The 26,857-nt window shown below is 41.1% G+C and overlaps 1 protein-coding gene across 4 annotated transcripts in view; it reads right to left on the bottom strand.

Moving 5' to 3' along the window:
- Positions 1-4,685: 4,685 nt before the first annotated feature.
- efl1 (elongation factor like GTPase 1) overlaps positions 4,686-26,857 on the bottom strand; it is a 102,240-nt gene continuing 80,068 nt past the window's right edge. For all 4 annotated transcript variants that reach the window (XM_077594839.1, XM_077594840.1, XM_077594842.1 and 1 more), the window contains 7 exons: positions 25,547-25,694; positions 24,572-24,701; positions 23,151-23,277; positions 18,698-18,902; positions 9,866-10,383; positions 9,594-9,778; positions 4,686-6,382 (listed from right to left, as the gene is read on the bottom strand). In XM_077594839.1, the coding sequence (XP_077450965.1) occupies positions 6,194-6,382; positions 9,594-9,778; positions 9,866-10,383; positions 18,698-18,902; positions 23,151-23,277; positions 24,572-24,701; positions 25,547-25,694 (1,502 nt within the window). In that variant the 3' untranslated portion in view covers positions 4,686-6,193. The remainder of the gene's footprint in view (positions 6,383-9,593; positions 9,779-9,865; positions 10,384-18,697; positions 18,903-23,150; positions 23,278-24,571; positions 24,702-25,546; positions 25,695-26,857) is intronic.

The following is a 26,857-nucleotide window of genomic DNA, read 5'->3' as shown; positions in this document are numbered from 1 at the left end:
CGGGACGATAATTTGCGGCCCCCGTCTTAATATGAAAGATTAATGTTTGTGCGGCCCGCAAGATTGATATGAATGACACTTGTTGTGTTCGGAGCTGAATGAACCAATCACGGTGAGGTATACGGCTCTGGAGGACGGGACATCGGCCGGGCTGTCCAGTGCCTCGCTCACTCACTCATTCATTCCTCCAATCAGCTGGGCGAAGGAGAAGCCGTGAAGCCGATCACTCCGCTCGGTGCGCACACTCCTCCGCTGCTCTCACCATAGAACTGAATGAGGCGCTATGATCCGTGATCAGCCTGTCAGTGTAGCCATCTCCGCGAGTGAAACGGAGAAACGGAGAGCGAAAGTGCGCATGCGCCACAAACCCGCGCGACTGAAAGTGAAAGATCAACCCGAGACTCATTCCAAGTGGAAAAACATATTACACTGTAATAATAACAGAGCCCCAGAGATGTCTCTTTCAAAGCCTGCCGTGAAGAGAAAGGTCGGTGATGAGCACAGACAGTTTCAAGAAAAGTGGGGAGTGCAATATTTCTTTGTTGAACACAGGGGCAGCCCGACGTGTCTCATTTGCACTGAAAAAGTTGCGGTGCACAAGGAATACAATTTGAAACGTCATTATACTACGAGACATGCTGAGGAGTACGAAAAATACCAGGGAGATGAGAGCCAACCAGGTTGCCAGTCTTAAAACATGTCTTCTGAGGCAACAGGATTTCTTCAAGAAGGCTACCAAAGACAGTAATGCAGCAGTCGAAGCTAGCTACGCCGTTTGTGAGTTGATTGCTAAAGCAGGAAAGCCATTTACAGAAGGTGAATTTATCAAAAAGTGCATATTACAGGCTGCACATATTGTCTGTCCAGAAAAGAAAAGTCTGTTCAACCACATCAGCCTTTCTGACAACACCGTGGCAGAGCGCATTTCTCACCTGTCAAGTGACATTTATGATCAACTGTGTGAGAAAGCACAATGTTTCATTGTACAGACACTCCCCTACTTACGAACGTAATTGGTTCCGAGCGATTGTTCATAAGTTGAATTTGTTTGTAAGTTGATTCAGTGCTATATTTTGTATTATAATTTATGTTTAAGGCCGATATAAGTATATTGAAGGTTTATATAAGTGCATTTGTATGTTTAAGGCTTGTATAAGTAACACGCATTGGTTTGTACTGCAATTTTTTTTTTTAATAAAATGGAGATAATATGTACAGTACTGTAGAGAGAGAGAGATTTATGTATTAGAAACTGGCCAAAAGAAGCGACCTAATGACGATTGCAGTTTTCTTCTTTTTTTTTCATCATAAATGATGCAGTAGCACTGTATGGCATCATTCAATTGATTTGCAAACTTTGTGCAACGTTCAATATTTGGGTCCTGCTGCTCGATCTTTCTGTTTATAAATGGTACTGACGCTCGAACGATTCAATGCCCGTGAAACGCTCACCTCTCACGCGCATCAAGCTTCGTTATTATTGCCACTCGTTTCAAATGAAATGGCTTGCCTCTTCCTTGCAACTCCCTCAATAGAAGCCTTTAGCTTTTTACCAACCATATTCAATATTGGATGCATGAGATATTTAATGATACAAATGAAAAAGGTTCTTTGCACACTGGAGATACATTCACGCATTTCCGCATTGCAACGAAGAAGAAGGTAGATGCTGGGTGAGCTGAGCTCTCACAGCGCCAGGTGTCGGTATTAGCGGCGGAAAGAAGTACTACTCCGAAAAAGGCGCGAAATACAAAATTGGACTTGCGAACATTTTTGGACTTAAACGCAATTTGCAGACATGTTCGTATGTACCGTTGTTCGTAAGTTGAATGTTCGTAAGTAGGGGAGCGTCTGTATATTCAGTGCCTCTTGATGAGACCACAGACAATGCCCAGCTCGCAATATATGTCCGTGGTGTTGATGACAATTTTAAAGTAATGGAGGAGTTGCTCACAGTAATTCCAATGCATGGCCAGACCACCGCTAAGGAAATATTTCACCAGCTGTGTGATGCCATTAAGAATGCCGGTTTGCCATGGAAGAGCTTTGTTGGAATAACAACCGATGGAGCCCCATCGATGACAGGGAGGAAGAATGGACTGGTAGCACTTGTTCAAAAAAAACTGGAAGAGGAGGGTGTGGAGGAGGCCATAGCTCTGCACTGCATTATACATCAGCAGGCCCTTTGCAGCAGATGCCTGAAGTTTGACAATGTGATGTCTGTCGTTGTGAAATGCATCAACCAAATCAGATCCAGGGGCTTAAAGCACAGAAGGTTCCGTGCTATTTTAGAGGAAATGGAGTCAGAATATGGGGATGTGCTCTACTTCACTGAGGTACGTTGGCTCAGCAGGGGAAACGTGTTGAAGAGATTTTTTGAGTTGAGAGCAGAAGTAAAAGACTTCATGGAGATAGACGGGGTTGCTGTTCCTGTGCTAAGTGATCCCAAATGGCTCATGGACTTGGCTTTTCTTGTTGATATCACACATGAGCTTAATGTACTGAACAAGAAGCTACAAGGCCAGGGGCAACTTGTCAGTGCTGCCTATGCCTATTTTCTGCACTAAACTTGTGTTATGGAAAGCCCAGCTCTCTCAGACAAACCTTTGCCATTTCCCAGCATGCAAGGCTCTCGTGGATGCAGGCACACCATTCAGTGGTGAGAAGTATGTTGAGGCCTTTTCGAAGCTACAGGAGGAATTTGATCACAGATTTGCAGACTTCAAGACACACAAAGAGGAAGTGCGCAGGCCACCCTATCTAGATGAAAAATATGCAACAGGCCGCATTCTCCCCCTGAATTCCTGAGTCAACACAGACGGTCATCAAAACCCCTTTACAGTCCAACATTTGTGCAAAAGTCTTGCTATAATTAGGCAGCGGCTAAAGTTCCACTAGACACTAGCATCCGTTTCAAGGTACTAAAAGCCTTATCAGCCTCCGCTGTCCACTTTAGAGCAGAGCACATTTAAAAAAAATCGTCATTCATTAACTTAGAAAGGGGGAGCAATAATTTAATGCATAATTCAGAATCCACGCCCTACAGCAGGGGTCTCAAACTCAATTTACCTGGGGGCCGCTAGAGGCCGAGTCTGGTGAGACTGGGCCGCATCAGGATTTCCACAAGAAAAGCACTAATAAAACATTCCAACGTTATCAAATATCTTTATTTTTTAACAAAAAATAATGAATTAAATAAATTAACTTAAAGATGAATAAAAAAATCAATCAATCAGTAATACAAAAATAAAATAATAATAATGAGAGATATACAAGTGTATATCTCTCATTATTATTATTTTATTTTTGTATTACTGATTGATTGATTTTTTTATTCATCTTTAAGTTAATTTATTTAATTCATTATTTTTTGTTAAAAAATAAAGATATTTGATAACGTTGGAATGTTTTATTAGTGCTTTTCTTGTGGAAATCCTGATGCGGCCCAGTCTCACCCAGACTCGGCCTCTAGCGGCCCCCAGGTAAATTGAGTTTGAGACCCCTGCTGTAGGGCGTGGATTCTGAATTATGCATAAATTATTGCTCCCCTTTCTAAGTTAATGAATGACGATTTTTTTTAAATGTGCTCTGCTCTAAAGTGGACAGCGGAGGCTGATAAGGCTTTTAGTACCTTGAAACGGATGCTAGTGTCTAGTGGAACTTTAGCGCTGCCTAATTATAGCAAGACTTTTGCACAAATGTTGGACTGTAAAGGGGTTTTGATGACGTCTGTGTTGACTCAGGAATTCAGGGGGAGAATGCGGCCTGTTGCATATTTTTCATCTAGATAGGGTGGCCTGCGCACTTCCTCTTTGTGTGCGGGCGGCTGTGGCAGCTTCCATGGCTGTGGAGAGCAGCGCTACGATAGTGCTTTTTCATTCTCTAACCCTTGGGGTTCCACATGCGATGGCTGCTTTGTTGTTGCAGACGAACATGACATTTTTGTCTCCGGCGAGACATTTATCTTGTATAGCCATCTTGCTGTCACAACCGCATCTCATTACTCGAAAGATGCGCCAAGATTAATCCAGCTACCCTGTTGCCACTTCCTGGGGAAGGGGAACATCACGATTGTCAAAAGATAGCCGAGGAGGCTACAGGGTGTAGGAAGGATTTAAAGGACCAGCCTTGACAGCGGTGAAGTCCTTTTTGTTGACGGTTCCGCTAAGAAAGATGAAACAGGAAAAACTCAGACAGGTAGTGCGGTGGTAAGCGCGACTAAAGGATCGAAGGCTGAACCGTTGCCGTCGAACTACTCTGCGCAAGCGGCAGAGTTACTAATTGTGTTGATGGAAGCGTGCATCTTGATGCATAACAAAGATTACGATTTATACTGACAGTCAATATGCGTTCTCGACATGTCACGTTTTCGCTAGCTATTGGGCAAATAGAGGTATGGTCTCTTCTACAGGCAAGACGGTGACACATGCCAAATTGTTGCAGCGATTGGTGGCTGCAGTTCAGCTCCCAGAACGAATCGCTATTTGCAAATGTGCAGCACACTTCTAAAAATGATCAGGTTTCCTTAGGGAATGCTTTTGCTGATAAGACGGCAAACGAAGCTGTGAGAAAACCCTTTGTTGGGATGACGGAGTCTGTATATGACAAAAATATCTTATCGGACGATGTTTTGACAAGGATGCAGCTACAAAGTCCACAATCAAAAAAAGGACTGACAAGGGGGCAACATTAGAAAATTGGGTTTATATGAGCATTGAGGGAAAGCCAATCTTGGCAAAAAAACTTGTTTAGATGGGCTGCCATTTTGAGTCATGGGAAGTCTCATGTCTCAACAGGGGGATGGTAGCCTTGGTCCATCGGCACTACAAAACTTATGGATTTAATCTATATGCGAATAATTTTTGCAAAACATGTTTGACCTGTGCTCGGCATAATCCCCAAGGGGCTATACGGCCAAAGCGTGGGTAATTCCCCAAATCTACATATCCATTTCAAAGGCTACATATGGACTTTATTGAACTAAATAAGATTGAAGGGGAAAAATACTTCTTAGTGATTGTCGATGCTTTTTCGAAATGGGTTGAAATATTCCCAACAAAAAACATAGATGCGTTAACTGTAGCCAAAGCATTATGTAAAGATATCATTCCACGATATGGAATCCCTGAAACCATTTATAGTGATAATGGCACCCATTTTGTCAACAAAATAATGGTCCATACCAAGTGTGGCTAACCACACCAACAGCCATCAAGATAGCTGAGAGGGTGACGTGGATCCACCTTTCACACAGTAAGAGGGTTATCTGAGTTGAAACGCTTAAAGACTAGAACTCCCTAACAAAAAATAAGGAAATGGGAAAACAATTATTGCCCTTGGGGCAATAGGATTAATGATTGTGATTCTATTCCTCTCCATAATAGGGCTATAGGATGAAAGCGTTTCAATTCAGATTCCACCTTCTTACGGAGAGTTAAAGCGAGCATCCAGACGAGTAAAACTGAGATGGGGAAAAATACAGTCGGGGATAACAAGACCTACTGAATCTAATTTCCGAACATGCATTCGAGATGACATCCCCAAAAGATTAAGCACACAATGTTTTGCCCTCCATACAATAAGACTACGGAAATCTTCCTTGCTTGGAAAAAATATTTTTAGAATCATCAAAGGTAGTGCCATACAAGGGATCAGACTATGGTAGATAATATGTGTGGTATTTGACAGCCCTAAACAGGAATTGGGGAAGCCTTGTTGCAGAAACTGGTCAAAATTGGCAAGCTTGGATGACACACTTACGTAAAGGCCATCAGGCCTCTGATAAAATTGACTCATACGGTGGGGGAATTGCAAATTGATATTCAGACTGCTAAATTAACTTGTGGGAAAGATCCTTGTTTGACGTTTTTTCTAAGCCCATGGTCATGTGGAGAAGACCCTTTTTACAAATGCTGTAAGCAAATATGGAGAACCTTCAGAGAAGGAAACACCTTCTATATATATATATACACACACACAGCTTTGCTATATAAACAGGGGGAATTGTCCTAATGCCCACTTTGGACTGCGGGAGTCACACACGAAAGTCTGTCTTTTCTCGCTTGTAAATAAATGATGTACTGGGATCCCATTATATTTTCCGTTTCTTTATCAAATAAAACCTTCAGGACAAAAACCAGTGGACCAGCAGATTCTCTGTCATCTCTAAAGCGAAACAATGTATTTTGTATATCTATTTGTTCTTGCTGAGGGTTCGTTGCTTTTCTGCATGTTGAACTATCTTTTCCTCCACATAAAGGCCCTTTCGGCGGCGGACAGCATTCATGTATTTGAGTGCCTGGTTAGACGAGTCTGCCTTTTCTCCATAATGCAGATATTCTTCCTCTGTGGTTGGAACCCAGTATGGATCGCTGCTGACCACCTGAGAGAAGAATGCATGATTGAAAAATACCAAATAAGAGTGGAATAGCCCCTAAAATGACAACTGACACCCAGTCCCCCAATAAACAATGCATTTATACATTTACAGGACCTCACAAGGGTTGCGGGGGTGATGCAGCCTATCCCAGCCAAATATGGGCAGTGGCGGGGCGTGACCGGATGATTGGCCGAAAGACGTTTCGCTGGCCGACGGACAGGTCGCCGAATGGATGTTTCGCCGAATGAATGTTTCGCCGAACAGACGTTTCGCCGAACAGACGTTTCGCGCGCTCGCCCTGCCCCCGGATCGTGTGTGTACATGTTTTTCAACCTCGGCCTGCGGGCCATATAGGCCCGTTACAGATAATTCATTTAGAAATAACACAAGGGCATGTACTGCCCCCGCTGGACATATTTCTAAATACAAGTACTGCTTTAATAAAAACACCATCTGTGAATTTGCTTTGTCTTCTTTTTAATAAAATATTTTTTTGAATGGCAGCTTATTGATAGTGTTTAATATTAAAAAGCAAGTAAAATGATTATCTTTGTACTGGCTCTTGACTAATTCATTTGAACCATGTCTATTTACTCCCAAATGACCCATTATTAAACTTGCATCCAGAGGATGGTACTCTTTGCCTGACGGATTTTGTGTCAGTTGACTTATATAGTCTTATTCATGTTGTTTACGTCTGACGGTGAGCAGTGTTCAGTGAATTTGTTTTGTGATCCATTTGTCACTCAACTACAATAATCCTTTTGGTGACCCTTGCTGACCCACAGCACTGGTAAGACGACTGAAGCTGAAAGGAATGGTAAACATGCAAAAGAGAAAAAACAACAATGAGAAACATCCCCACTTTAATTTGTTTAATAAAATAATAAATTAAACACTTTTTCACACAGTTTACAAGAAATTACAATTAATATACGTTGGATGAAATTTATGATATGTTAGAGAAAAGACCGGTCAAATAGCATCTCACTTTTAGTTCAGAACAATATTTTAATTTTAAATAATTTCCCATTATTTTGGGAAATATATATTCAAAATGATTTGCTGAGAACCTTAATTCAAAGATTAATCTCAACGTTTTCTATGCTGTGTAAATTTTCTGGGGTAGGATTTCTGGATTTTGAATTTCATAACAGTAGTACTTTATTATACTTAATTTCTCTATTTCTTCTGTCACGTACTGTTCTGCGTGATCTCCAAATGGCTACTACTTTAAACGCAAGGATAAAATAAAAAATATAAAAAATTGGCAGCACATTGTAGTACGTACTTGTATTTAGAAATATGTCCAGTGGGGGGCAGTACATGCCCTTGTTATTCCTAAATGAATGTTATCTGTAACGGGCCGTATATGGCCCGCGGGCCGAGGTTGAAAAACATGTAGACATACGATCCGGGGGCGGGGCGAGCGCGCGAATCCCGTTTCGGCGAAACGTCCGTTCGGGCAAACGTTCATTCGGCGAAACCTCCGTTCGGCGAAACGTCTGTTCGGCCAAACGTTCATTCGGCCGAACGGCGAAACGTCCGTTCGGCCAAACGTTCATTCGGCCGAACGTCCGTTCGGCGAAACGTCCGTTCGGCCAAACGTTCATTCGGCTAAATGGCCGTTCGGCGAAACGGCCATTCGGCGACCTGTCCGTCGGCGAAACGTCTGTCGGCGAAACGTCTTTTGATGAATCATCCGAGTACCGTGGCGGGGTTAACCAGCCTACCACGGATGCTTTGGAGATGTGGGAGGAAACTAGAGTACCCGGTGAAAACCCAACCAGGCACAGAGAGAACATGCAAACACAGGAAGGTCAGAACCCACAAGGGACTGAACTCTTGATCACAGAACTCTGAGGCGGACGTGGTCACTCCTCTACACCCCCAATGATCAAATGGAAACAAATTAAAAATATGAAATTAAATCTAAATTTAACTTTTTGGGTGTAATATTTGCAGAGATTGCAAAAACATGGAAACATCCCTATAACCACAACCCTTTTAGCATAGAAGAAAAAGTAGTTGAATCTTATAAACTAGTTATCAAGTTAAATAGAAAAATCACACACCTTTTTTTATTCGACAGGGCATGGCTACTACTAACAAAATCAATTCTGTCATAGTTTTCTACTTAGCTAACTCCGAGTCTGGGGTAATTACATAGCTTAGGGATCACAATTTTTCCAAACTGAACTGTGAATATCCAATAAAAACCTGAATTTTATTTTGAGGAATAAGTAAGCCGACTGTTTGATTATATGACTTACCATATTTTCTTGCATTTACGCCGAATGAAGGGTACGGCTTATATGTGCACAAATAAGACTTCACATGTACAAAACTGCAAGGTGACAAAGACAAAATGCCATAACACAAAACGCCATAACACAAAACGTTGCGGCCGATACGGTCATTTATTTCAAAATAGAGAAAAGATAAAACGCGAAACAAAATTTATTTTGAAGTCTATGAATGGAATTCAAGAAAAAAAAAACTTATCTTGCATAAAATGTGAAAAACTCACTTGTGCCTGCCATTGTTCGCTCAGGGCGCCGCCATCTTACCATAGTTAAACATGCTCTGACTGGCCAGACGCGAGTAGTGTATTTGTAGTGTTTACCATGTCAGCACATCCCAATAGTTGCTAAGGCTGATCGAAGGTCTTGCGTCGATCATTAAAATATCAGCCTTGATACCTGTGTAATGTGTAACTCATGCTATTATTGCACCCAGACACACACTTGTTGTAAACTAGACCACTATGGACACACACACTCCTGGTTGTACTGCTCACGTGATCTCCTTTTTGAATTTGTCTACGTGCAGGCAAAACCCTTTCGGAATCTGCAATCCAGCAGACGATCCCTTCGATTCATACAGTATCTCAGAAATACCACGTGCGATGATTTTTCATAAGATTTTCCCTTCAAAGTAACACATTTGTACTCCCTATTAAAACCATGAATATAGAGGTCAAAATTGTGAATCAGGGGGCGTCTTATACGAGAGAAACTGTAAAATTCAACGATTTTAATGCAATTTTCAGGGTATGGCTTATACGTGGAGGCGACTAATATGCGAGAAAATACGATAAATCATTTTCACAAAACATCTGATGATTTGTGAAGAAATCCATGGAAACCTAAATGGTTCACAATACATTTTCACGCAACTATGAGCCTTATTTTTGGTCGTACATATGAATTACCTGCCAATGACTGAAGACCATTTGTAGACTGGCAAGACCACTGGTCCTCTTGCGAATCTCATCTGCAAAACCAAAACTTTCCGCTACAGGCAGAATAGCCTTTATGATGAATATTTCTGTTCCTTCCTTCATTTCTTCATGGACAACGCGACCCTCCCGCTTCCCAAGTACAGCATATACTCGGCCTATATGTCAACAACACACAGATACAATCACAAACAAAATGTTTTTAAGGTAGATTCATCAAGACAAATAGATTATCAGTTTCTTACCCAGGACTTCTGCAGTTGCCATGATTTCACAAGTATACATTGCAGCCATAAGTCTTTGGGGCTGAGCCTGGAAAGCATGACGGCATGCCTCCTTTACGGCTGCAATTAGCTGGCCTGAGACAGGGCTGTAGCAGTTGCCAGTTGAAGTCTCTTCCCGATACTTCGCTTGGCTTTGCTGAGAGGAAGTGACATCCAATGTATCACTGGTTTTTGAAACTCTGCATTCTTCCAAATCCTCCTGAAATTTAGAACTTCCCTCCAAGTCATTTTGGTGTGGCAAGTTGAGGGACTGTACATCCCATCTCTCAATGGAGAAGCAGACCCCCATTAGAGGCTCTTCACACATTGGCCCTGACAGTGTTGCTAACTGGAAGCCACTGACAATGCTATTGTCAAACTCTCGTATAATTGGTGTCTGAACGCCATCTTGTCCAGATTTATCTTCTCGACAAAGACACTGCCACAGAGATGGCCGCTCATAGTCCTCAAGCTTGTTTAGTAGAATGTTCGGGCCACACCTAAAAGGAATAGTGAGCAAAATGATAACAATAATTAGTCAAATAATTTTTGTCAACAATGATAATAAAACTTTCAATACAAATTGATCATTTTAAACTGCATATACACCAGTGGGCCACCACAAAGAACAGGGGCGCTGTTGTGACATGAACGCTTTTTCCAGACCAACTTTCAGGAGAAGAGAATGATAAGAAAAAGGGGTTTTAGCATGTTAGCAACAAGGCTAACACAGAGCATGAATGCAAAAGGACAATAACAATGCCAAAATGAGACTGAGATGCAGGACATCATCGAGCCGATCCACTAAAACAGGGGTCCCCAAACTTTTTCCTGTGAGGGCCACATAACCTTTCCCTTCTCTGATGGGTGGCCGGTGTAGTTTGTAACAGAAAAAGTGTGACGATCGTCGGGGAGCTTAAAAAAAATATTGTTTTCCAGAAAGCCACACATAACCAAATAACCCTTTCCAGGTTCTTAACAGAAAAAAAGTCAGGAAACAAATAATAACACTATTAATGAAATAAATAATAACTAAATAACCCTCTCTGAGTTCTTCACAAAAAAACAGGAAATAAATAACACTATTTATGAAATAAATAACTAAATAACTCTCTCTGGGTTCTTCATAGAAAAAAAAGCCATGGAACATTAACTTCCTGTTGTGCCATGCACAATCTTGACAGATAAAAGTTCAGCTCAGTTGTCAGAGCAGAATCTCTCTCACGTCAACACTTTGCAGCACAGTGCTTGCTGGTGGACAGTGGACTCGTAGCGGGGCGGTGAGACCCCTTCTTTCCAACTCCCGTTTCATGCGTCCCATTAGACCGCAAGTTTCGCCCACCATGCTAGGAGCCCCGTCAGTCGTGATGCTAGCTTTGACCAGTCCAGGTCCAACGTCTCCATGGTTTGGCACACTTTGTCCAAAATATCCTCTCCCGTTGTAGTCCCTTTGAGACTTTGGAGGGCTGCCAGATCCTCGCATATCTCAAAGTTTGCGCTAAATCCACGAATAAAAATGAGCAGTTGCGCTGTGTCTTGCAGGTCCGTGCTTTCATCCAGTGCTAATGAAAAAAAGTCAAATTCTTTCGTCTTCTGCTGCAGCTGGGCATATACATTACTCCCGATTTCTTCAACGTGTCTGGTCATTGTACTCGCCGACAGACTTACGGCATTAAATGCATCTGTCTTCTCGGGACACACCTCCTCCGCGACAGCATCCATACATTTCTTAACAAACTCTCCGTCAGTGAAAGGCTTACTGCTGCTTGCTATCAGTTTAGCAACTCAAAAGCTGGCCCGAACGGATGCCTGGTTCAGCTGAGCTTGGCGTACAAATGTATTCTGCTGAGATAGTAGTTCACTTTATTGCTTTGAGTTTGTCTGCTCGTATTTGGCCTTGCAAGCTATCGTACTTGTCTTTGTGACGGGATTCATAGTGTCGGCGAAGATTGTATTCTTTGAATACCGCCACCGTCTCTTGACAGATGAGACAAACAGCCTTTTCTTTGCATTGAACAAAAAAATTATCGTTTGTCCACTCCAGGTTAAATACCCTGCATTCTGAATCAATTTTTCTCTTAACTAACTTTTTCGCCATTATTCCGTTCTCTCTTTGACAAGGCGGGGCCTAGGATTTTTTTTGGGGGAAAAAAAAAATTCTGGAATTTTTTTTCTTCCAAATAGGAAATAAATCCGATAGCATCTCTGGTATTGTTCAGAGGGCCGGGCCAAATGTGCTGACGGGCCGTATCCGGCCCGCGGGCCGTAGTTTGGTGACCCCTGCACTAAAAGATCCAAGTGAGTTGTACCTTTTGTTTTCTTTCCTTTATTTTAAAGGCCTCGCAAATACCTGTGCACAGAGAGCAGCCTTATTGAAAATGTCCTTAACTCATTTGAGGACAGCCTGTAATATTGTTCTTACGTGATATCAAGGTGTTTTCCCATTCTATGTAAATGTTCTGAAAACATTGCAAAAATCTAAAATTGTTAACTTGGGTTAAATTCATCCAACTTTTCATTTTATTTTTTTAGCAAATGGGAATGTGTGAGGTACATTTACACGGTTTCTTTTTGTGAGGCTGAAAATAGTCTATTTGGCAATGGTGATGTCTTCAGTTGATCAGGGCCTTCAAGGCCTTCTCTGCTGGCCTAAGAAATATCTGAATCATATATAATATTTTGTCCATCAATACTTATTAAATAATTCCAAATTGTCTGTTAGCTTCCTTTCATTGCTTTCCCCCTGATTGCACTGCTTCCAGATGTGCGTTTTCATATTGAAGCATTTAACCAATCACATTTCTGCCATTATTTGTTGCCAGGGTCAGAAATCTGCCTCAAGGCCTTCACAATCAGTTCTGCAGGCTCTGCTGCATTAAACAAGCGTCAATAAGACTGCTGCTTTGACCAATCAGAATTCGATTTGGTGACACCAAGGCCTTCTCGCAGGCGTAGGGATACGTCATTGCCTTCTCGCAGGCGTAGGGATACGTCATTGCCTTCTCGCAGTCGTAGGGATACGTCATCGCTTTCACCAACTATAATTGGCTAGTGATGATAGAGTAGGCGGGCCAAAGCCAGAGTGAGCCAGCCAGAGCTAGCAAACTCAACCCACAATGGCCGATGGAAGAAAACAAATGGATTTGGTTGCAGATTTGCTGGCAAAGCCATTTTCCAGACGGACTTTTCCAGAAAAAAATGGACATCATTAAGAAAGGGCGGTCAACTCCGAAGCTAGCAAGCCTGTTACAACCGGGTAAAGGGTTTGTCCGCCACTTTCAGTTCGCTAACTACGAGCGCTACCCCTGGCTCACGGGCTCCGAGGAACACTGCAAATTGTATTGCTGGGAGTGCTTGTTATTTGCCACCGATCGACATGGTGTTTGGAGCAACACTGGATTTGCAAATTTGACTTGTTTAACTAAAGCAGCAACGATACACCAAAGCTCTGCCGGCCACTTACAAGCAACGGTGCGCTCCAAAACTCAACGAGCAAGTGCGCAGGGAAACAGAGCGCCACAACGATAAGGTAAAGAAAAGTAGGGAAATCTTAAAAAGTTTGATAGACTGTCATTTTTTTGGGCAAGCAGGAACTTCTTTCTCTCATTGCTGAGAAAAACACGGATTTACATTACCACGTGTCCACTAATTAAGTGTTTAGTGGCACGTCGGGCAAAATACAAAACGACCTGATCACTGCTATTGCTGAAGTGATGGAGGAAGAGATCAGAAGCAAAATAAAAAAAAGTACTGTTTGTCTCTGTAATGGTGGACGAGACGACAGACGCGAGTAATGCAGCACAGCTCGCACTGGTTCTGTGTTACGTCACGGACAAAGGTGTCAAGGAGCGGTTGGTCAGATTTGAAAATGTTACCAGTGGGAAGCGAGCCAATGACATTGCAGGTCTCATCATTCCATTTTTGGTGGAAAATGAATGTCCGGGTAAAGTTGTGGCACTGAGTTATGACGGTGCAGCGGTCATGTCTTCTGCATTAAATGGGGTGCAGGCTAAAGTTAAGGAGAGAGCACCGTAGCTTTATTCATACACTGCTATGCCCATCGGCTCAGGGGGCCTTAAAGCTTAACGAATGCAAGATATTTTTTGCTCTCCTGAATGGCTTTGCTGCATTTTTTTCGAGATCACCTCGACGCACACAGCTGCTGGACGAAATCTGCCAGCGGCATCTGCCTCGTGTGGCAGTACGCATCCAGAGTGGTCAATACAGTATTTGAGAAGAGAGCTGCTCTAAAGGAACTGTTTCATCACATCCTGGAGCATCATGACGAGTACGACGAGGAGTCTGTGCGGTGTAATGATGGATTTAAAGCACGTCTGGATGATTTTGCCATTTCCTGATTTTAAAATGTGCCGTAACACGCTAACAGTTTATAAATAAACTATTTGAATCTACATGCGCATTTGCTGCAGCTTAGTACATTTCTTTGGTCTCATGACCAGCTCTTCTCTTTGTTAATGTTGTACATTTTTCCGCCGACCATCACCCCTGTGTGTCATTCGGGAATGCCTATTGGTGAACCTATAATAGTGCTCCGTCGAGCCTGGGCGTCAATATACCGAAGGAATCCAGGCGCTTAGCCGACATCTTGGAAAGACCGTGGCCACGGCATCTAAGACGAGGAGTTTCCGAATGTGGGTGAATCATTCATATGCAGGTCAATTTTTGGGGGAAAGCCAAATGGATAAGATCGCGTCCGGACGACTGCGACAGTAAAACCCTCTAAATCACATGTCTCAAACCGATTCCGCCGAGGGCCGCAGTGGGTCCTGGTCTTTGTTCCAACCGATCCAGTGCCGACATTTTAACCAATCAGGTGTCTTCTAAAATAAGTAGCACCTGACTTTAATTAACCGATTACACTTGCAAAAGGTATCCTCTTGTTGAGTTGGAATGAAAACCTGCACCCACTGCGGCCCTTTGAGGACCGGTTTGACACCCCTGCTCTAAATACTAATCACTAACAGGTGAAGAGACAGAGTATTAGTCTATAAAATTGTAAAGGCATCGGTTGTCCCGTACCTAAGCCGGTCGGTACTTAAGCTCCGAGAGTATACTTGTCTGTTGCGTGTGTAGTGATAACCTAAGGAAAAACAAACGAAGGAGGAAGGAGAAGATAAAAATAACTGGGAAATTACTGCCCTGATTACACACCTGTTTCAAAATGGAGAGATCGAATAGCAAGGCGGCTAGTGAAGATGATCCAAAACAGCGTCGGGTGTGTGAGGATTGGAAATTTGTTGAGAATCAAAGCGCTTCAAAGGTTAAACACTTACATTTATGGATAAACAAATATGGGTTTTCTGGCCATCTTAATATACATAAAATAGTAGACCTGAGGATAAAATTCGCACTAAACAAAGGTGTGATCTATATAAAATGGAGAAAGATGGATATGACGATACTAATTTTAGTCTTCTCTAAAATGCAATATTCACAGCTAAAAAGCGACATTTCGAACATAACTCACAGGGGATACATTTATGTATATTGACTGTATTAGTCTTTCAATCTCACTTTTGTGTCTATTTCTTGTAACACGCTTATATATTTATTTACTTATTTATTCGCATATAAGCTGCCCCGTGTATAAGCCGCACCCTTAAAATTGCCCGAAAATGCTTGAATTTGACAATTTCTCACGTATAAGCCACACTCCGATTTACAATTTTCACCTTAATATTCATGGTTTAATAGGGAGTACAAATGTGATACTTTAAAAGAAAAATCTTAAGAAAAAATGATCACACGTGGTACTGTATGAATCAAAAGCACATTATTAGGGTTAATATCATAAGTTAATATGCCTGTCTTTGTAAATGCAAAATATCAAATTATTCAATTTGAAAAAAGAAATAATTTTATCTTGATGAGAACCTGATGCTTTTTAATGACAGAAATTAAAATTTTCTTACCAGAAGTTTAAGATGTTGAGGCGGCCAAATTGCTTCTTATGTCAAAATATCTCAAATTTTATCGATGGTTCATATTACTGCAATCAATAATTGTCACTTTCCAATAAGAAAAAAAAAGAAAAAAAAATCAAAGCGGAATTTCTTTCATTTGTTAAAGGTGAAGGCGGAGTTGATGCATGAATCGTTGTTTTTACATGATGTGCCCTAAACGCACAGCGTGGCTGATTGGTCATAAGGTAGGACGCCTTTCCACGTCATTTATAAACACACTTCACAGTTTTTTGTTTATTGCGGCCATGTCTGGTCTACATTATCGGCGATATTCAAGATATTACTGTAAAGCGCTTTGGTAACCTTAAAGGTAGATGTGCACTAAAAATGCATTCATCATATAATGGTTTCCATTTTACCAATTGATTAGTGTGCAAGCCGTAATTTTTTAGGGAAAAAAGCCAGATTTTCTGCAATGCAACACTTGTCCATGCCTCTGGGAATATTATGAGACTTGTCTTGATCACCTAAGTTTCCATGAAAATAGGCCCCAAACCATCAAAGAATTGAAGAAAAAAACAGCTTTGGAGTTTTTTTTAAAACAAAAAGAGCTCCATCTGCGGGGTTAGAAAAAGAGCCAGCGACATGTAAGAAAATAAAGCTAGCGAGACAATACGAGGGGTACTGCTTAGAATATGGGTCCAGTTGCAAGTTACTGGCTAACCATATTGTCAAGACCACAAAACCATTCAATATTGGAGAAGAAAATGCCCTCTCTGAGCTGTGACCATATTGTGTAAGAGGGTCTTGTGTGTCCAAAGGATTCAAATGAACTATGTTTTCTGGGGCTCCCTGCAGTTACGCACAGCCAACAGGTCACAAGTGACAGAGCAGCCAAGCATGGCTCAAATCACCATTTATGATGAGGAAAAAAAACATTGGCTGCTGTAAGGTCCTCAGCAGTTCCAGTTATATTTTTTGACAATGTAAAATGGTACCTCTACTTACGAAATTAATTGGTTTCAGAAATGCTTTCGCAACTTGGATTTTTCTTAAGCAGACATTTTCCATGCAGAGCTTTAATTTGTTCCAATCCATTCTCAGATCCCCAATACTACCCCCAAACCCTTTAAAAATAATAAGTAGTATACCAATCTTGTATGAAATGTGCAAAACACAAAAAGAGAAAAAAAGATTATGCGATTAAAATTAACTAGACATGCAAACAGGTGGGGGCATGCGTAGTTGAGGGTGGAACGTTAAACATTCACACCCACATAAACACACAACTTAAAATTACCATAAAACCTCTATTTGAGCGGCACCTCTTATAAAACGGCACTTTGAGGGAAGAATTGAAAAATAGAACGCCACCCTCTAATTGAACGTCACTGCGGTAGAAAGTTTGAAAAATAGAGCGGCATGCCGGTGAAATAGACGTTTTTCTTGGTTCTTCTATGCTATGTATGGCAAGCGCTTTCTTGCCTAGGATTCATACCGTTGTCACATTAGCATGCCACCAAGAAGCAATTGAAGAAGCTCCATATTGATGTGGCTGTGATTTCAGGAGGTTGCACCAAATTTATACAGGCCCCCGACGTCTACTGAAACGCCCCCATTCAAGGCCAAAGTCCGACAGTTCTACGAGAACTGGATGTTTCATGGCGAGAAAAGCCACACCAAATCTAGCAACGTACGAGCACCATCAATGGAAGTTTATTTGAAATGGATTGTTGATGCTTGGGATCAGCTGCCGAAGTATCTAATCATCAAGTCGTTCAAGGGATGTGGACTCACCAACGCTCTCGACGGCTCGGAGGATTGCCAGATCCATTTTCAGGTCAGATGGCCCGATTCAGACTGGTTAGCAACTTCTCCAACAAGCGCGAGCCAATGCTGGCGATGATGAATGTGAACTTAATCAGAAACTCAACGCTGATGCGGAAGGTGATGTGAATGACGAGGACAGCCACAAGAGGGACGTGTCACTTGATTTTCACCACATAATTTGTAATTACTTAGCAGTAATCGCCTTGTATTTGTGCCTTATATATGCATATGTTACCTGGTTTCTCTTTTCATCCATAAAATGTACTGCATCTTCTCAAAATTCTGACCAGCTAGTCGTAAAATAGAGCGGCGCCCTCTAATTGAATGGCACTACGGGGGAAAGTTTGAAAAATAGAGTGGCATGCCGTTGAAATAGAGGTTTAACGGTAGGCTAAATGTGGTGAAATATCGAGCCAACAACAATTGACTTGGACAAGTTGGTCGATAGAAAGACTAACACTTTGATAACAGCATGCTTCTTTTTTTCCCCACACTCATAACTGGAATTGCTTTCTTAGCCTCATAATAAAAAGCCAAGAATAGAGATGCTGTAAGCACACACAAAAAAAAAGAAAAAAAAAGAAATGATGTGTTAGAACTTTGTGACAAACGAGGGTCGAAAGCACAGAAACCAGGAACTCACTGCCGGAGCGGCTCCGCTTTGGTCCCAGAAAAAGATGGAAAAAGACGTCTTTTGGCCGGACGGTCACGCTCATACTCTACTAGTAGCCACTACCACGCTAATGGGAGAGCAACTCAATCTTGGCAATTTCAAAATAAAATACAGAAGTGCTTAAAATTTGGCGGGGTTAGTGTTTTTATACTTGGAATTCCTTCCATATCTAGAGGCAAAATTTTCCTAATGAGGATGTTTGTGACCTGAATACATCATATGTAGAGACATTCATTAGCAGAGGTACCACTGTAGTACGTTTCAATCAGTCAATGAAAAGAAAATAAGAAATTGTGAATAAACTGGAAATTTAAATGAATCATGGTGTTCTGATGACATTTTGATCATAGGTGTAAATAGAGAAAGACAGACAGGTCATTTACAAACCTGCGAGGTCCAAATGCCCAGATTTGATGCACAGCATTTCTCCACTTTCTTCCCTGGAGCATATGCTCCAGTTTGATTTTGAGGTCCTCAATGGCTTCCAAGGTTCTAACACTAACATCCAGATTCCTACCCTCCCTTAAGGATGTGTTTACTTGTTCTAGAGTTCGAATAACAGATGAATTTTCCTCCAACAGAAGAGTCACGTCTGAAAGAAATTATTCATGTTAGCATAGTCTATGGAAACACAGGAGGGATGATTCTGAAATAAGTAAAATGATTTCGTTACACAAAACAGTATGTGGCTGAGACCAGTGGTCAGCGGTTGGTGTGGGCACGAACAACCTCCACGATGGCTAAAGACAGGGGGGCCGCAACACGGCAGCAAAAGAAACAAGTCCCAAGCATTATCTCGTTTATTTATTACTTTTCAAATTTGGAACAGGAGGGCGAGATTGAAACGGCTGTAGTCATCCATCACTTCGCGACTTCACTCTATTTCAATAATTTATATTAAGTATCCAAACCCAAAATGTGCATAAAATCTTAGGGGATGATTTTCGCTCTTATCCGAAAATAGAGTACTCTGGGCGGGCAGGACAGCTGCCAGCCTCAGTGAGGGTGATTTTACAGGGAAAGCGAGCGCCGGGCAACCTTACGGCAAATGCCATCACTCTTTTCCAAAAATACAGTCGTACCTCTACTTACGAAATTAATTGGCTCCAGAACCTTTTCCTTAAGTTGAATTGTTTGTAAGTAGGGCAGTACTTTATCGGTAAATTCTCTACAGTAATACCGTGGATGCGAGAGGCGGTTTATGATTTCTTTCTCGCCGCATCTCCCTCGTGCAAAGATCTCGACGAGCACTGGGCGAAGTGTTGCATTTTTTCCGTGTTTTTTGCGTTAGTCAGTGCAGAATTAAGGGAAACACATTGGGTCTTATGCAAGCCGGTGCACTGAGGGTAGTGCGAAGAAAAGGCGTATGATGACAATCGATATTAAGGATGAAATAACATGAGTAATGTACGCGTGACTGAGCTGGCTCGCCAATATGTATGGAGAAGCAGAAAGTCCGCCTCGAAAGCCGCGGTGGAATATATTAAACTCTTTGCCTTGGTTATTGCACAAAAAGGTGTAAATGTAATTTAAATGTATGAGTAAAATTATTTTTAAGTGTGGATAGGAATCTAAGTTCATTTAAGTTAAATTTACAAGTTTTTTACGTTACAAGCACATCCGTCAAGTCTCTCTCACTTGTTACCCCATCTGCAAACTCTGCATTGTATTCAATAAAATCTCATTTTACTATTAAACATCATAACCACCAGTTATTTGTTACTCTGTTAGTAGATGGTGAATTACAAACTACGAACTTAACCCTTTAAAATGTTCTCAGTGTGTGTGTATAAACATATATACGTATATGTATAGACGCACACAGATCGATCGATTATGAAATGAAATGGAAAAAGATTAGAAGTACAATGATATCTTGTTTTGAATTCTTAATTTTATGTTTATTAGATGTTTGTTTTTGTCTGGTCTCTCTGTTGCGTACCGTTAGCTTTCTCTTCTTCGCCTGCATTTCAACATGGATAGATTTTGTTTGCTTGATATTTGTTTTAAGACATTAATAAATACTTTTCTTTGAATTTTCTCTCATTTTTGTGTTTCTCACTTTTTTCATACAATATTGGGACACTGACCAATTTTAAAGGGTTTACCGTATTTACTCGGGAATAAGCCGCGCCCTGAAAGTTGCTTTGAAATTTTACAATTTCTTCCGTATAAGCCGCCCCCTGATTCCAAAAATTTACAGTCAACTTTGATGAAGACTGAATCAAACTCAGCTGGAAACGTTTGAGGTACTCTCGACTAAAGACTTCAACTATAGGACCCTAAGCTGTCCGCCTCGTTGCCTGAACGAGAAGGATATAACCTGCCTTTTAATGAAAACAACGGAAAACATAGGAAATTTATAACAATCAAAGTGGAATTTTGTTTCATTTCAAAATCAAGGCTACTCGCGTTTGTCCAGTTAGAGCACGTTTAACGAGGTTTAGACGACAGCGCCCTAGGTAAGATCGCTGCCCAGGACCTAGGTAAGATGAGTTTTTTCACATTTTATGCAAGATACAGACGCTCCCCTACTTACGAACGCAATTGGTTCCGAGCGATTGTTCATAAGTTGAATTTGTTTGTAAGTTGATTCAGTGCTATATTTTGTATTATAATTTATGTTTAAGGCCGATATAAGTATATTGAAGGTTTATATACGTGCATTTGTATGTTTAAGGCTTGTATAAGTAACACGCATTGGTTTGTACTGAATTTTTTTTTTTAAATAAAATGGAGAGAATATGTACAGTACTGTAGAGAGAGAGATTTATGTATTAGAAACTGGCCAAAAGAAGCGACCTAATGACGATTGCACAGTTTTCTTCTTTTTTTCATCATAAATGATGCGGTAGCACTGTATGGCATCATTCAATTGATTTGCAAACTTTGTGCAACGTTCAATATTTGGGTCCTGTTGCTCGATCTTTCTGTTTATAAATGGTACTGACGGTCGAACGATTCAATGCCCGTGAAACGCTCACCACTCTCACGCGCATCAAGCTTCGTTATTATTGCCACTCGTTTCAAATGAAATGGCTTGCCTCTTCCTTGCAACTCCCTCAATAGAAGCCTTTAGCTTTTTACCAACCATATTCAATATTGGATGCATGAGATATTTAATGATACAAATGAAAAAGGTTCTTTGCACACTGGAGATACATACACGCACTTCCGCATTGCAACGAAGAAGAAGGTAGATGCTGGGTGAGCTGAGCTCTCACAGCGCCAGGCGTCGGTATTAGCGGCGGAAAGAAGTACTACTCCGAAAAAGGCGCGAAATACAAAATTGGACTTGCGAACATTTTTGGACTTAAACGCAATTTGCAGACATGTTCGTATGTACCGTTGTTCGTAAGTTGAATGTTCGTAAGTAGGGGAGCGTCTGAACTTCCTTTTATTTTCTTCTTGAATTTCATTCATAGACGTCAAAATAAATTTAGTTTTACGTTTTATCTTTTCTCTATTTTGAAATAAATGACTATCGGCATTTGCTTGCGTCATGACGTCACGGTGCACGTAATTGCGCCATTTTGTCGTGACATCATTATGTCACGGTGTCGTCTGTCAATTTGCAGTTTTTTTGCATGTCATGTTTTTATGCGCATATAAGCCATACCATTACCAATTCAGTCTTAGTTTTTTTGGTCCGACAAAAGCGGCTTATAGGCAAGGAAATACAATAGTTGGGAGTTCTGTGAGGACCGTGGAATGAAATACAGACGCTCCCCTACTTACGAACATTCGAGTTACGAACAACGGTACATACGAACATGTCTGCAAATTGCGTTTATGTCAAAAAATTTTCGTAAGTTCGATTTTGTATTGCGCGCCTTTTTCCAAGCAGTGCTTCTTTCTGCCGCTAATACCAACGCCTGGCGCTGTGAGCGCTCAGCTCACCCAGCATCTACCTTCCTCTACCCACTTCGTTGCAATGCGGAAGTGCGTGAACGTATCTCCAGTGCGCAAAGAACCTTTTTCATTTGTATCATTAAATATCTCGTGCAGCCGTTATTCAATATGGTTGGTGAAAAGCGAAAGGCTTCTATTGAGGGAGGTGCAAGGAAGAGGCAAGCCATTTCATTTGAAATGAGTGGCAATAATAATGAAGCTTGATGCGCGTTGCACGGGAATACAACTTGAATCGTTCGACCGTCAGTACCATTTATAAACAGAAAGATCGAGCAGCAGGACCCAAATATTGGACGTTGCACAAAGTTTACGATTCAATTGAATGATTGAATGACAGTGCTACCGCATCATTTATGATGAAAAAAAGAAAACTGCAATCGTCATTGGATAGCTTCTTTCGGCCAGTTTCTAGTAAATCTCTCTCTCTCTCTCTAATGTATGTATACAGTACTGTATGTATTCTCTCCATTTTATTAAATGTTTTTTTTCAGTACAAACCAATGCGTGTTACTTATACAAGCCTTAAACATACAAATGCACTTATATAAACCTTCAATATACATATATAGGCCTTAAACATAAATTATAATACAAAAAAAAGCACTGAGCAACTTACGAACAAATTCAACTTATGAACAATCGCTCGGAACCTAACTCGTTCGTAAGTAGGGGAGCGTCTGTAGTCATACCTTGAGATACGAGCTTTTACTCGTATCTCAAATTCCTTGTATGTTGGGGCACTCGTATGTTAAGGTATTACTGTAGAGAATTTACAAAAAAGTTCTGCTCTATTATAATTTTCAAGTCACGAAAAAAGTTCTGGAACCAATCAATTTCGCAAGCACAGGTACGACTGTACTAGTACAGTATCAACCATTACACAAGCGGTGTAGGCCAAATTAATCATTGGTGGAAATTTTGGTCTTACCATGGGGCAGAGGAATTGCACGGACGCTGACAGAGGCCCGTTTATTGGGTGTTGTGATTGTAACCAAACCGCTTCTGTCGACATGAAGGGTCTCTGAAGAACGAATACGAGAACCGTCGTCTTTAACCTAACTTGCACACAAAAAAACACACTTTAGTGATGTGATTAATCCAAATAATACTAAAATTATCACAACTGTATTGTTCCATGTTTTCAGGATAAAACCATGAGATGGTATTAGCACTATTTCTTTCATGTTAAAAACATGGGTGGCCTGGCAGCTGAGTGGTTAGCGCATTGGCCTCACAGGTCTGGAGTCCTGGGTTCGATCCCAGGTCGGTCCTCCTATGTGGAATTTGCATGTTCTCCCCGAGCTTGCGTGGGTTTTCTCCGGGTACTCTGGTTTCCTCCCATATTCCAAAAACATGCAGGGTAGGATTGTTGAAAACTCTAAATTGCCTCGAAGTATGAAGTGTGAGCATGAATAGTTGTCCGTCCTCTCATGCACTGCAATTGGCTGGCCACCAATTGAGGGTATCCCCCGCCTGGTGCCCGAAGTCAGCTGGGATAGGCTCCAGCACCCCAAGCGGGCCTTATGAGGATAAGGGTTCAGAAAATGAATGAATGAATGAATGTTAAGAATTTTACAAGTTGTACACTGGCCTGTAGAAACTAAATCATTATTATTGGCCATTATAGGCGCCATTTAAGGGGGGTGATTTTCTTTTAAATGTTTCACCTAAGAAACATGTCAGTTAAGTGTCACTGCACATTAACTTGTTGGATAGCAGTGGCGAGCTCAATGTCAGAGTTTGTTTAGGGCAGGGGTTGCAACCGAAAATGTTGAGCCATATTGGATGGAAAAAAACATGTCTGGAGCCCCACAAAATTAAAAGCCACATATAAGCCTTACAATGAAGGCAGCACATGCTGTATCTATCTATATTAGCCTACTATCACAATTACTAAGTTGGCTACAAATACATCATGAGCATTCATGTTTAAATGTTTATTTGCCCTGCAGTGTATTCTGTAGAGACCACCCGTGACTGCTCTGTTGTAAGATGCCACCTAAAGTTTAACTTCATTACCCATATCATCTCAAAATGTTGAAATTTAATATTTATTCTACACATTTTTATTGGAAAATGTTAAGAATGTTTGTGTCGTGGTCCTCCTCCTACAGAAACCACATTGAAACAAAAAAAACCATTTTAAAACATTTTGGGGGAAGAAACAGAAAATGTAATATAATTGGCCTCACCACTTTCCTCGCGAAAATGTCAAATGGTACTTAATCACACCGCCTTGTGATTTGAAGGTGAAATATTACTAGTAGTGTGTTAAGATACATATTGTACTTCCCAGAAATCAGAGATGCACAGTGCTATTATGAGGGGAAAGCGGAAACATTTGCCCACCTGATGAATAACAGCCACTTTTTCCTGCTTACCAAGCTCTTCATTCACCATGTCCACTTTTGGGGGACGCACCACTGTCTCTCTGAATGGAATAACAGGCTTAGATGCGCTGATCTCGATTTTAGCAAACCTTAAAGAGTCAAATCATGATTGTTATGAGTTAAATTCATTCTGCAAAAATGCTCACAACTCAAAACATTTACATCGCAACTTACCATTACTCAATGTAATAAATGGAAATGTGTTCTTGATCTCTCAAGGGTTAATTTAACGATGGCTGTGGTGCCCAAACGTTTTATTGCAACACCTACTTTTCAGGTATCCAACTATCACCTCCTACAAAATATTTTCGGCAGACAGAGGCAGAGAGAGACAGAGAGAAAGGAAAAGTGAAAGAGACAGAAAGAGAGAGAGAGAGAGAGAGAGAGAGAGAGAGAGAGAGAGAGAAAGAGAGAGAGAGAAAGAGAGAGGAGACAGAAAGAGAGAAATAGAGACAGAGTGAGACCGAGAAAGTGACAGAGAGTGAGACCGAGAAAGTGACAGAGAGAGAGACAGAAAGAGACAGACAGAAAGAGAGAGACAGAAACAGAGACAGAAACAGAGACAGAAAGAGATAAAGACAAACACCTATTTACCCCTAATGTGTTCCTTGATTGTGCATACTTAAAGTGCAATATTTAGAATTCGATTGTGTCTCATTTCTAATGTACATTTAAATAAAGTGTCAAATTTACCTTTCATAATAAAATGGGAGAAATAAAGTACATCGACTTAGATAATCGACAAGATATGACAGCAATACAATAAGTAAAAATATTAAATGTGTTAAGATATTGTGAATTAATCCATCCCAAAAATAATGGCACATATGTAAAAATATTAATCTACAGACATGATTTCAAAGAGTTAAAAGTTTGGATCAGTTGCCAGGGAACCGTTTGAGAATTTTCTGGTCACAAAGATAATGACACTAACCTGTCTTTGAGGTCATCCAGGCAGCGTTGGAGATGAACCTCTCCAGCAGTGATCAAAACATGTTCGCCTGTCTCCTGGATTAACACTTCAGCACATGGGTCTGCTTGGTTCAACATACGCATTCCGTGCACCAGTTTTGGCATCTCACCTAATGCATACATGATAAAACGCATCACTTTTTTTTATCTCAAGTATAACAAAAAAAGTTCAGAAAAATGTCAATCAGAAGACAGGAGATGAAAAATGGAGGTGGACAATGGCGGGAACAATGCATTGCTTCTTTGGCGCTGAAATAGGTGGAATTTAGCACAGTAGAAGAAGCTGAATTTCACCATAGAAGACGAATGACGCGCCGATAATACAAAAAGACATGAAGGACGTCGTGCCTTTTCTTTGGATTACATTACACAAGCAAAGGGGCCTGTCTTCGCTGGTACCATTTGCTTGGGCGAGGTTGTTATTGCGTGTTTTGGTAATGTATTTGCTTAAGGAACCCATGAATGGGTGACATAGGAAGGCCAGATTTTAATGCAGCTGACCAGAACCACGAGGGAGGTCCGTTTTGCCCAGAAGACGGCACTGCCGCTGCCACAATCAGAATCCTCTTTCAGAAGAAAACAGTCTTTTCTGGTGTGGAGAGGTGTGTGAGCGGTCCGCAATTTTTTAATCACTGCATCAGCAATTCTCATGTGCGTAGAAAAAAGCAGCTTAACTAAGTGAGACTGCACCACAACAAGCTTTAAATGTAAGCTTGGGGAAAGTCCCACTTCTCGGACACGCATACAAACACAACAATCTCTGTCACACCGACACAGATTTACTGAGGGGTCTTCTGAGTAGTGTGGACTCGCTTGACTTCTCTGACAATTAACCAAATCCCTGACCATGCATGTTCGCCAAGTCTCTTGAATCAACAAAGGTTGAAAACCCATTCACACTGTTCGCCCCAGTTTACGTACAAACAGTACACTAAACACTCGTAATGCGAGAAATTCTAATAATTATCTTAATCAATCACTCAAATTCAATCGGTTTTCCAGATGGTGAAGTGGCCTTGAAGATCGTTGAACCGCTCGATGCCAGTGACAGTTGTACAAATATCTACTTTGTACGGCAAGTTGAATTTTACAATTTCTCTCGTATAAGACTCCCCCTTCATTCCCAATTTTCACCTCCATATTCATGGTTTTAATAGGGAGTACAAATGTGTTACTTTGAAGGGAAAATGTTAGGGTTATCATTATTATAAATGTGTATCAATATTATTATATTATATGTGTGCTTGCAACGAAGAGTTATTGACATTAATAC

Source organism: Stigmatopora argus, chromosome 2 (assembly GCF_051989625.1).
Source record: "Stigmatopora argus isolate UIUO_Sarg chromosome 2, RoL_Sarg_1.0, whole genome shotgun sequence".
Lineage (NCBI taxonomy): Eukaryota > Metazoa > Chordata > Actinopteri > Syngnathiformes > Syngnathidae > Stigmatopora > Stigmatopora argus.
This window is presented reverse-complemented; position numbering and strand designations above follow the sequence as displayed.